Here is a 12,695-nt window from a genome sequence, read left to right as displayed (position 1 = left end):
ACATTAAACTTGCAGGTACTTTCACATCTGACAGAAACTAGGAGTGCTCTTTTAAAAACATGGTGTGTTTTTGTGTTTACAAGTCATCTAGAAGACTGCACTGTCAAACGAAGAGTTTCTTTTTGAATACTCACTGCCTGTGTTAATGGCTACTTCGCACACATCCAAGCACTGACCTCTTTGTGGTTTCTGTCTCCTGTTACGCCACATACGCTAGTGGACCTCCTCAGAAGAAAAGCGGTAGCCGAAGAGGAAAATGGTTTTCTGGACGGTTGCTGGCTGCACTTCTCTCTTCTCTGCAAAACCTCCTTGTCATTCCCTGCCCTAAGCTACCAGACTGAGAGGTCCAGGAAACTTTGCTTGCTCGCAGATGTGCAAGGAGTGGGCTTTCTCCTGAGGTCAGGTATTAGGCTTTTAGTTTCTGAAGAGTCGAAATACTAAGATGTGCCTTGATGCCCGAACTCTGGAGTAGGTAAGGTCCTCTCACTTCACAGGTAGGAATGAGGAACACGACTCGGTGGTTTTCACAAAGGCACACAAGTTAGCAGGGCCTGAACTGCCAGTAAAAACCTTCCCATCACCTCGTCCATTTGTTAGACCGCCCCAGGTCTCTGTACAACCAACCGTTCCAACAGGACTATGGCAGCTAAGAATCCCCCCAGCTGTAAAAGTGTCTGTGCACACACACCCACGTGTGAAATGCTCCCTAGCATTACCTTTTCTTCCAGAAGACATTAACAGGAATGAGACAAGGCGTTCTTGTTGAGATCCTACAGTGCAGAAGTAATCCCCGAGCCCACCTCTTAAGCGCAGAGGTTATCTCTATAGTGACTAACAGAGAAGTTTCTGCTATATTCATGGGTGCTATTATGAAGAACAAGGTTGAAAACCTTGCAGTAAAAGCACCTGATTAAAACGCTCTGTTTATATGGAAATCTCTCTGCCTGGCAGGTGAGGCTAGTGTGGATACCAGACTCCTTTTTCCAGAACAATGGTAAGAGGAGATTTCATACACAAATCTGCTAAAAAGCCTGGGGGAGCTGAAAAGTCTTATTTCTATCCTAAGGTACTTCAAGAGGATCAAGTGTCTCAGGTGCCAAAGCCTGAGTATTTTAAGGAAATGTCCAAGGAGGAACTAACCCGAGAACTTACGGCTTTCCTCAGAGCTGAACAACCTGGAGGGCGATCCCAACACCTGCCGTCCAGCTAACCGAACAGAAAAAAACACCACGGTGCTTCAGAAAGCGACAGATTTTAAGGCCACGGCTGACCAAGGAATTCTGTATCTCGCAGCGTAACCTGCGTTTTCACCCAGGAAGATCCTCCAGCTGTGCAGTTCTGGCACACGCACACACGTCTCCCTTGCCTTGGCACACGTGGTGTTCCCCATGAGCTACCCAACGGCTTCCCTTGGCAAAGGCAACACGTAGAGCTCATTAGGGGCTGCTGGCTGAATTCCCTTCTGCTCCCAGGAACTAATGGTTGACGTTCGCAGCCTTCTCCAGCTGTCAGAAAGCCACACGGATTATACAACATTTGTTCACCCACCGGGGACCAACAGACCAGGTCGCACAACTTCATCACCTTTGTAATTTAGTAACTTGTCAGGCATACAACCTACATCAAAATTTAAAAAAAAAACTACTCTGAGCGGGTTTTTTCCTATCCTCTGTGTCAAAAAACCTACTGTGTACCCCAGCCCATCCACTAGCCTCATCTGCAAACATTCAGGGAAATTAATAAGTCTCTAGCAATTTCATTAATATTTTCAATATCAATTTCAAGACAGATTTTTTTTTCTTCTTTTTTTTTTTTTTTTAAACAACAAAGAGTTGTCTCAAGCCATGCCACAGCTTGATGTGGCTGGGCATTTCTCAGTGCATTTCAGTATGGCACTCCAATACAAAACTTACTACCCTGATTTCTCTTTGTAATTTACAGTAAGGAGCATCAGTGCCAAATAGTGGTTCACCAGGACAAACACTGGCGATTTCATTAACTATAATTTTCAGCACTGACTACATGCACTGCAAGGAAAAAAGTGACCTGGTTAAGGACCTTTCCATTTTTAACTATGATCTCTTCAGGAATGTGCTAAGGAAACAATTGTCCTCCTGAATCATTTCAAGAATTTTACAGCCAAGAAGATTTATTACTGTAAAACAGGTCTTGGAAACAAGAATATTTGAAGAGATTCAATAGCTATTAAATCAGTGTGGAAAACATGATGCTGAAGGAATTGCATATGCCTGACACATGTTCTACCACTTTTAATACCTTTTTTTTTTTTTTTTTAAATAGAAAGTGTCTATAAAAAGCAAGTCTGTAAGATTACTTACACTTCAGACAAGACGAGGACACAGGTATTAATTAAAATGACATTCATGCAAGTGGTAGAGAAAGGATCAATAAAGCACCACACATACAGACTGTTTGACAAACTGGAGGCATCAATAATATCAAAACCTATGCGTTAAGAACGTACTCATCCTTTGCTCAAGCACATTGAGATGCATTTTGCAGACTTATGGATAATTTAAAGTTGACTCAACAATACACAGAAAACCTCATGTAATCATTTAATGAATTCACTTTTTAGGCCTGTGCGAAACCAAATTCAGAATAATATTAGGTTTTGTTATTACAACTGCAGCGTAGATGTTCTTATCACACAGTACCTGCTCTGTTCAAGACAGTTAAGAGCACACATCTTAAAAGTCTGCCTGTGTCTACTGCAAGTGAATCAGAAAGATGAGCTGTAAGGCTTGCTATCTGAAATACCACTGAAAAACGTTTGCCTTTCTTGACCAAAATGGAAGAAACTCCTGTGCTAAACCACAAACACATACAGTACTCCAAATAAATGTTTTCAATATATTCAAAAATATTCAGCAGCCTGAAAGGAAGATTAAAACTTTCCTTACACCAACTGGTATTACGGAGAATATTACCAAGCTTTCGTAACCCGAAAACCCTTTCTAGCCCTTCTTGTGTACCTGTAGGCTGCTCTGACTCCTCAAGTTTCATCAGAAACAGCCTAAGAAGAGACAACGCCTTTCCCTACAGACCTCCTCCACACATCACTGGACCACCATGGCTCTAACAGCAGCAGCAACACAATTACAGGACACGATCTTGAGCAGTGATGAGAAAGGCAGGGAAACGACCTACCAAGTGCAACTTGCCCTGAGCAACATGGCTTCAAACCAGCTAACTCAAAACAACTCTACAAAGTCACACACTACACTCACAGTCAAAGAAAGGAGGAAAACTAATTATCTTCTCAATTAAATACACGTCTTAGAGCACAGATGTCCCCTAGTCTTATAAACGATCAAACTAAGCAGTCTTCTTTGACTGACTTACTTTTTGGATTGTCCTGGTTCACTTGCACAGCTCGGTCACCATTTCTTCTTCTGCAACACAAAAAAAAGATAAATTCTGTTTAAAAAAATATTTACTTGAACTGAAGTTTCTTATTATATTGCTAATTAATGCTTGAAGCTTACTGTTTGCTTTTACTCAGCAATGGAAAAAAAATTTCCATCATTCATTTCCATTTCTCCGACTGGATTGCCAGACTATTTCTGCTACGAGACCGCTCTATCAAGATGAACTGCGGAGACTGCCTCATGATTTGAGCATGCCACCAGAGAAAGTCAACAATGCCAAATTCTGAGTTTGCCAAAGAAACTCCTCATAACCAGGGATAAACTGAAGGGAAAAAAAAAAAAAAGGAAAAAAAAAGTAAAAAGGGATTTAATCACTCCAAGATAGCTATATTGAATCACTTTACACTCCATGACTCTGGAAAGGTGGCAGTTTTCCCTCATTTTGGGGTCGCACTTGCTAGCCTTTTGTAGGCACCCCAACACACTGCAACAGGCATTGAATTGAAGTCGGCCACTACGTCCTGCTCTGTGCTTTGGATTCACATCTGTAAAAACACAAAGTATATCCATGCCTTACTGGGAATTCATTTATGTTTGTAAAGCACTCTGAAGATTAAAATTAAAAAGAGCAAGCAACCAAAAAAAATGGAACAAAAAGAAGAAATGTATGAAGTAAAGTTATTCAGAGTATTGTCCTCAAAAAGAATGCTCTAATGCGACATTCTCTCTTTAGCCACACAATTAGTAAACCTTTAGCAGAACCAGCAAAAAAAATTCCTCATTCCCTTTACCATGCCAAGTAGTGACCTGGAAGAGCTATTCAAACCTCCCTAAGAACTGGTAGGTTCCAGACAATGAGTAACTAAACAGCAAGGGATGTACCGGAAAATGCAATACAAAGACATCTCATCACTCAAGGTTAGCACGGTTCTTAGTCTGCTGCAAATGGTGATGCACAAGCACCAAGAAGAGAGAGACGGGAAGAGGAGGACGCCAGGAAGAGCCCTGGCTCTGTTCAAAAGTTTGCAGCCGGGAGGGGATGAGGAAGGGACACAAAAATGCCACAGATCTGTCTGGCTCCTTCACTTCCCTCACCTACAAGTTACAAAGCCGTTGGATATGGAGAAGGTGCAGCAATTACCTTGGTCACCCTAACGTCTTAGTTTTCACACTGTCATACTGCTCTCCCTGAAATCAATAAAGAAAGTACGGTCTTCATAAACATGCAGTAGAATTAGATGGACAAACATATATAAAAATAAAACTAGCAATGGTTCACAACGGCAGCCGCACGTTCATCTTAGCACAAGGCACCCAACCTTCAGCATCAGCAAAAAACAAAACCAACGATGCATTCAGAAGAAAACAGAGTATCTATCTCATTAATTCATCAAGCAACTGTGCATGAGAAGAAATGTTTTCCCAATCCTGCCGTCATCAGCTGAGGTTCTAAAATCTCAATATGAAATGCATACATGCATCATTAGGAGGTATGCAATCGTCTCACTCCTTTAAAAGGGACATCATTAAACCTCAAGCTATTAAATTTAGCAAAGCAACAATAGAGCTTTATGGAGTGTGTTTTTCACTAATGACCCTGGCCACTATTTTTGCTTGCCTCTAAAATGCACAGCCAATATTTGTGGTTTTAAAAAAATGACGTTTCTGTTCTCAAAATGCTGTTGTGAGGGGGAAAAAAATCCAGAAAAAAAATTTCTAAATTCCAAGTACAATCAAATATACAAAGTAAAACCACAGATTTCATGATACTCCTCCAGATTTTAAATAGATCAACATATTTTGGAGATGGGTGTGATTTTATGCTAGCTATGTCCCTTCAAAATTGGCAACTATGTTTAGTTCAGTGGCTTCTTATTCCAAATTCCAAACTCTAATTGAAAATAGATCTCCATTATGGAGTCCTACAGCTGAGTATACTTTAGAGGAAAACTATTTCCTTTAATTTATTTCAACTTCATTTGCATGACAATATGTCATTAGCAGATACAAAAAATGTATTCTAAACAGAGGAAGGATTCTGTGCCCACAATTTCAATTCGCATCTCAACAGCGTGAGATGAGCTTGCAGTTTAAAGCACAAGCCGTTCTGTTTGGGTTACTGCTGCTGGATTTATTTTTTTTTTTTTCAACTTACGAAGAACTGCCGCAACTCCACGAAAACGACTCGAGTACACAGCGAGGTCTTCCCACCTTAGTGATTAATGACAAATGAAGGAGGGGGAAAGGAAACACATACTCACTTGGGAACTCCATCAACAACCTTGTGTCCTGAAAACAATTCTTCTGCGGGAGAAGCGGTACTTAGCTACTAAAACATCTTCTGCCACCACGTATTTTTCCCCTCTCTGCAGCGCTCTCGCCGTTTGATAAACAGCCAATAACAAATCTTTCTCATAAAGCAGCACATAAAATGGATTTCTTGCACTTGGAAGAAAATATATCACTCTACTCGAGTACATAGTGCTTACAGGAACAGGAGGTTTGCATGAAGCCTTTGGAAACAGCCATAGTTTCTAGTTGTTGTTGAAGTGACCTCTTAACTGAACCCTGCATTTAGAGAACATACAGTGCTGGGGAAAGGTAATTGCTGATCTCACAGCACCGCTTTTTTCCATGGGAGGAGAGTAAGAAATCAGAGAGCATGCTCTGTGTTCAGAAAAATAAACACCGTATGCTGTCAGAAGGGCTCAAACCCCTCTGGTGGGTGGGGAACAGCCCAAACATACAGCAGGTGGAACCCTGGACAGAAAAAAAAAGAGGATTTCCTCCCTCCCTTGAAGCACAAGCCATTCCCTCACCTACCATCAGCTTCTTCCTTCCACGCAACTCACCCAGACAAATGTAATAACAGCTCCACTCTCAGTGTAATTCATGTTCCCAAATACTCCATCAATAGCGTGAAATCACGGAGTCAGGGAGTCCTAGAATACCCTGAGTTGGAAGGGATCCATCAAGTCCAATTCCTGGCTCCACGCAGGACCACCCCAAAACCAAACCCTATGTCTCAGAGTGCTGTCCAAACACTTCTTGAACTCCAGCAGGCTCGGTGCTGTGACCCTGGGCAGCCTGTCCCAGTGCCCGACCACCTCTGGGTGCAGAACCTGTCCCTAACCCCCAGCCTGACCCTCCCCTGTCCCAGCCCCATGCCGTTCCCTCGGGTCCTGTCGCTGTCCCCAGAGAGCAGAGCTCAGCGCCTGCCCCTCCGCTCCCCTCGGGAGGGAGTTTTTTCAATCCCTGCACGGGCGCAGAGGGACAGGGGTGTCTGAAGACCTAAGAAGGGAAATCTTGACAACCCAACTTCATCAGAATCAATTCAAGTGCCTCTGATCAAGCTGGTACAATTGCCCTATTTTTAAGAATGCAGGAAAATAATAAAAAAGGCCTGTTCTTGGGAGTCAGGCTCCCCACAAACAGGAAGATGAATTGCCTGATTTGCAACAGCCCAAGAGCTGCAGACATGGCAGAAGCAGGAAACCTGGGCTTAAGGCTTCGGAGAGACTGATGGCATTGATCTCGTACCCTGGGACAGTGCCTCATCACCACACCGTGGAAAATTTGGGCTGAGAGCCTTCCTGCCCTCTCCCGCAGCTGACCACCTCCACAGGAGTGCAACAAGTCATAAACCACCAAAAAAAAACCAACTAATAATCTCAATTTTCAGGCTTTACGGTTAGTGTATGCCTTCGGAAGGGAACAGGACAACTTTCAAAGCCAGTTCTTGGCAACGTGTTCCTGCATTGCTGTCTACAAACAAGAGAACAACCTTAAGGGCACTGGTGGTGTCCCATTCCCAAAAGAAAGCCCTGTGCAGAGCAGCAGCTACCTACCAAAGAAGCAGAATTAGGGGCTGTCCTCTGGTCCACAGACCAAGCCACAGGGCATGCTTCTAAAAAAAAAAAATAAAGCTTATTTTTAACTTTCCTATTATACAGAAGCTGGTTTTAGAAATAAGACGCGTGTAGGGAAGAGCACATTGTTTCAGGTCGAGACCTCTCCCTGCCCATCTGCCTGGGCATTGATCTCGCTCCGCAGCCCAGCTGATGCAACGCTGGTGTCAGATTCAGCAATAAACCGAATCCACCTAACCTCACCTGGCTCAAGCCCCCTGCAATAAACATATTTATTTAGGCATTCTTACGTTTTCAGCTGTCCGCGTGTTGAGTAAGTTTTGCCTTTGACCCTCGCTGCCAGCCTGCCCGTGCGTAATGTTTTCAAGCAGAATGCCACAGCTTGTACTGCTCGCAGAAATATCACAGCTTTATTCTTTAAACTGAAATCTGTTAATTACCAAAACTGTTCCCTTGGTGACTCGAAAGGGGTTTCAGATCCTTCAGAAGACCCGCAATTTAATATAATTAAGCTCATCAATTTATTTAGTGCACTGTTATCACTCTGTGGCAAGACGGAGGCTGGCACTAACATTAGTTATCAGTCTTTTTGTACTTCAGATTTTATATTTACCTTATCCGATATGCTTTTATATTATTCAGTTGTGTTCAACACATGAAGACAGATCTCTCTGCTTTATTTTCCTTCTTCTCTTGTGCTTTTATTCTAGCTTCTTACATTAACTCTCAGGCCTCCATGCATTCTCTTATTCTGTTGAGTATCTGCTTGAGAGACTGGATGCTTAGTGGTAAAATTACCTGAAATCTTAATTAAGGATCTAATTCAGGATCTGGAGCTATTACTAACAAACCACCACCACTAACAGATCTATAATCTCAGTATTGAACTGTCTCTCCAAATGCCGTGCAACATTTACTAGCAGAATCTATCACGCAAAATAAAGATTAGAGCTTCGCATCTCCTCAGCTACAGATCCGACTCCCCAGGCAGCGTTTATTTCAGAGGCTCAATAATCATCACAAATATGTGTGATCAAGTAGGCAGCCAACATTTACAAATTCTGTCTTAACACGTCAAAAATTCAGGGGAGCTGAGCGTCCCAGCCCTCACACCACGCACAATAACACGCGCCAGTAGAGACAGAGGAGGATGGTATTTGGAAACTCGGTACGTGCATGTAAATTTAACATTATGAAAATTGCGGTGCCTTAAGGTTATCAGCAGCGCTGCATATGTCCCAAATGCTGAATTTTGTCAAACTATTTCCAGTACATCTATTTTTTCCCCCGCTCAGCGCTGGAGAGATCCATTTTGCAAATACAGATCCCGGTACTGTGCAACAGGCCAGGCTTAGAGGCTGGCTTTTAAGACTGTGAGACCCTCCTGCTGCTCTGGAGGAGGAGTATAACCTATCTCAGGTTGGAAAAACTGCCTTCCTCACTTTTTTTTTTTTAATTTCAGATAAATCCCGAAAAATAGCCAAGTATTTGCATTCTGCTGTCTCGTAATACCAGCTGCTGCTCAAGCTAAACAGAGAAAAAAGGCTGAAGTCATGATTTCGAAGCGGCTGCTTTTTTATTCCGTTTTTTTAGGCAGTTTTCAGCAGGGCTGAGAGTGCTCGGGGTAGGACAGCACAGCACGCAGCGATCCAAGGGCACCGCACCAGCACAAAGTAGGGCAGTGGCAACAAGAGGAACAAAACCACTGGAATTTGTAGGACAGGGTGAAAACCTATCAGCGCTGTTCCACCTTCCACACAAACCAAATAAAAAAAAAAAGCTCTCTAGCTTGTTTTTACTCTCAGCCTAAAATGCTACAAAATACAGAACAAAACTGAGGGGAATAACTTGTTTTAAAGCATTTACTAATTACTCGAGGCTATTTTTCGTTTTACTGATTCATGGTGATGTCCATTACCATATGAAGTTAGACGAGTTTTTTCCATGTAGATGTTTCCAGTGAAGTCAGTGGGGATTCAGCAAGGCCAGGACCACAGTATAAATAGAAATCAGAAAATAGTATTTCCATAAGAAACCACTCAGGTTTATTGGATTAGCAGGCACTTACAAGTGACTCACACCGACACAGCCTATAGTAATCCAATCTACTTGTGATAAAAAATTCAAGGGAAACCTTAAATTTAGAAAATCACCTCTGTGGATTCTCACACGGCTGGTTTTATTATACAAAATCACATTAGTTGCTCTCTCCAAATGAGAGTACAAATAAATTAAAAGATGAATTTTAGCCTTTTTGTCTACCAGGAGCGCAGTGTGTTCTCAACAGGGATAGCTCCCACATGGAGCACAGCAAGAGCAGGAAAAAGAGCCGAGTAGAAGTGCTGGGCAGAATACAAGTTTCCCTGTCCTACAGTCCTGAACACACAGTGCGCATCAGAAGGAGAAAAAAGAAGAAAAGCCTTTAAGTTATCACACCACACTTTCAATCAAAGCAGATTTTGTTAGACCTAGGATGGCAGTCATCTGATTTGCGTCTGTACATCGGTTTGGGTTTCTGACGCTGAATTTCTTGGGGGAACTATGACATCTCCCTGCAGGATGAACTCTGACTTCTCTTAATATACACTGAGGTGTTCTGGCACAGACAAGTGAAGTACGAATGCTTTACCCAGATCCTGAAGGATGCCTTCACAGCTTTCACACCTCCTTTAAGAACGGGGTAGCAAGCATGGAGGCTGTGACTGGTATGTACCTTATTTCCATACAGATTATTTTGCGGCAATTACTTATTCTTCGACACACTACCTCTTAACACTGCCATGAAGAAAAACACTCTTTTTGCATTATTACAATTTTGCCTTTGCAGATATAAGCAAAGACAACGATGGCCAGAGCATGGGTTCATGCACTAGAGACCTGAAATTCTGACTGTTACCTTTTATCCCCAATTACTGCAAATACCATGATTTAATACTACCTGTAAGGATATCTGAAAACTATCTGTCTCATGTCGTAATCAAGGCAAAGCCCCTGATCCATACCTGGAGTTGTACATCACTGTATACAGATGAGAAAACACAGACTTTTAAGAATCAGCTGCACATTACTGAGGACCACAAAAGCTTTCCTGACTTGAAGGCTGCAGTGGCAGCTGTTATTCAGAGCACAGCAGCCCTCTCCTATACCTTCGAGTAAAGTTAGGTACATGCTGTTGGCTTTGATCTAAGCACATCACAAGCAAGAGGCTCATCTTTATCTTTTTACACACACTTTCTACATGCATGCACTCCCACTCTCAACCAATTCCCATTAATGGCTCCTCTGCAATCCTAAAAAGCAGTATGCTTCAGCCTTGGGGTAACTAAATTAGAGGGATCTATGCTGAAGTTAAAAATCAGAGTGAAGACCAGGCACGCTCCTTCCCCCGCAATTGAAAATAAGCCCTCAGAGAGCCTCTGCACAGGGTAAGATTTAGAAAGGTTTAACATACTCCGCTGCTCCCATGAATGTGATCATCAGCACCTGGAGACTTGCCTAGGGACACTCAGAAAAAGAGATAAGAACTACTTGGTAGTCAAAAGTTTAGGGTCTTTGTATTGTATATGGAACAATTTGAATGTCCTGCAACCTCCTCCTAGAAGGAAAGGTAATGCGGATGATCCTAGGATGCAGGAGTGCCTAACAGACGGCAATCGTGGTGGCAAAGTGCAAGGGGACGAAGCATGATTCGGTTTGCCTGAAAGACAAGGTTAAGAAATTCCATTTTCTGTTGCAGTGAATTGTTTAAAAAAAAAAAGTGTGACCTCCCTGCCCTCGTGCATTTTGTCGGATTTGTTCTTTGAGAAATTCTAGCCTCTACGTTACAGTAAAATGCTATAGAAACGTTCAAATTGCTAGATTTTGTGCTAACCCTAATTTGTAATCGTTCTGGCCTTGCAACCACGGTGTGAAAGTTACTGAGCTAGACAGCTGGGAAGGGGTGGGTGTGAAGAGTGGGGGTGGTGTTGGGTTTTTTATTATTATTGCACTTCTGGTGCTCAACCCTTCCACTCTACGAAATCCATATTCAGAAGTAGGAACGAAGAAGATGCTTTTTACTTGCAGCTATTTGGTCAGATCCTAAAAGCATCTGCACCTTTAATTGCAATGAATGAATTTACCTCCCTTCAAGTTTGCTTTGGTGACTAAAGTGTATGTATTTTCAGCCTGCAGCCCTGAGATAAAAAAAAAAAAATACAATAAAAAAAAATTTTACACTGCTCAGAGAATTATTCTGTCCATGTAAGGCTCTACGTTTGTAATTACTGGTACCTCCTGAAAACCCTTTAAAAAAGCCCACTGAGAAATGCTTTATAATGAAACCTGTAAGAAAATTCCCTGAGCTCAAAGCACTATTACAAAATTAAAGCTTAACTGAAGTTCCACGAAATGATTGTTAGTTTTTTCATGTAAACCCATGGCGAGTTTTGACTCAAGCTCTAAACCCTACTTACCTAGCATGTTCACACCTAAACGCAGTGCTTCATTTCTTATCCCCAATCTGTCATAACAGCAAGATGCTTTCGCTCTGTAGTTTTCAGAACTCAGTCAAACCCAAAACTACAGCATGATTGCGGATGATGGAACTCAGCCATGTGCTACCGAAAAAAAAAAAAAAGAAAGCAAAGCTGAGACAATCCTCAAGTTTAGTCTGCGGTTACTACCCAAGCGGGCGCTGGCCACAGCCCTGTGCCAGACCCAGATGAACGCACGCAGTCGGGTTTTTATCCAGCCCCAGGCTCTACGTACGTGCTGGGTCGTCATCACGTGCTGCACCGATTTACATAGCCTCCCTACAGTCTGTAGCGTGAGGCAAGCACGTGAGAAGGACAAACTTGTGCTCGGTTTCTTATGCAACCACTGGTCAATTATTTTTATTTTTCCCGAAGCTGCTGCTCTTACCAGTACTTTAAAGGTCACTATCATATAAAGAGCTGTGAAAAGCAACACTGGGCTGGCTTATGGATCAGCTCCCAAGGTAACGTGTTCGAAGGCACTCGACGTCACTCTATTCCAGCCTCCCGGCTCCTTTCTTCACACAGGTACAAGTTGTCTCTGTGAGAAAACACTATCTTGTGCATGTCCCATTGAAAAGCTTCATCTGTTCGACACCTGATGATTCACTCACCCACATGTTGAAGTCCACATGAAGATGACTCATTCTGTCCGCAAGAAGAATCACCTGGGATACCAAAGTCCCCTCATCTTTTCCAGAGCTGGTAAACTGCTTTCTTATGCAAAGCAAGTGGATGGCAGGCTTTCGTATTACTGCCTGTGACACGAGCAGCAACTGGTATCGAACTGGGCCCTGGCAATTTTGTAAGTTAGATAATAATAATAATAATAAAAAGAAACTTTCAAGATGACAGAAGTATTGGCAGAGGAAATAATAATGCTCCGTGATGACCTAGTGGTGGTTGAAGACAACAAATGA

The 12,695-nt window shown here is 42.5% G+C and overlaps 1 protein-coding gene across 1 annotated transcript in view; it reads right to left on the bottom strand.

The window, feature by feature from the left end:
• Positions 1 to 12,695, bottom strand: part of LOC308188419 (uncharacterized protein) — a 146,423-nt gene that overhangs the window by 61,353 nt on the left and 72,375 nt on the right. Inside the window, exon 4 of the mRNA XM_080577397.1 lies at positions 3,367 to 3,416. Coding sequence (XP_080433523.1) covers positions 3,367 to 3,416 — 50 coding nt within the window. The remainder of the gene's footprint in view (positions 1 to 3,366; positions 3,417 to 12,695) is intronic.

The sequence above is a fragment of the Anser brachyrhynchus genome (assembly GCF_964034855.1).
Source record: "Anser brachyrhynchus genome assembly, chromosome: 1".
NCBI lineage: Eukaryota > Metazoa > Chordata > Aves > Anseriformes > Anatidae > Anser > Anser brachyrhynchus.
The sequence above is the reverse complement of the archived record's forward strand: the minus strand, read 5'-3'. Positions and strand labels throughout refer to the sequence as shown.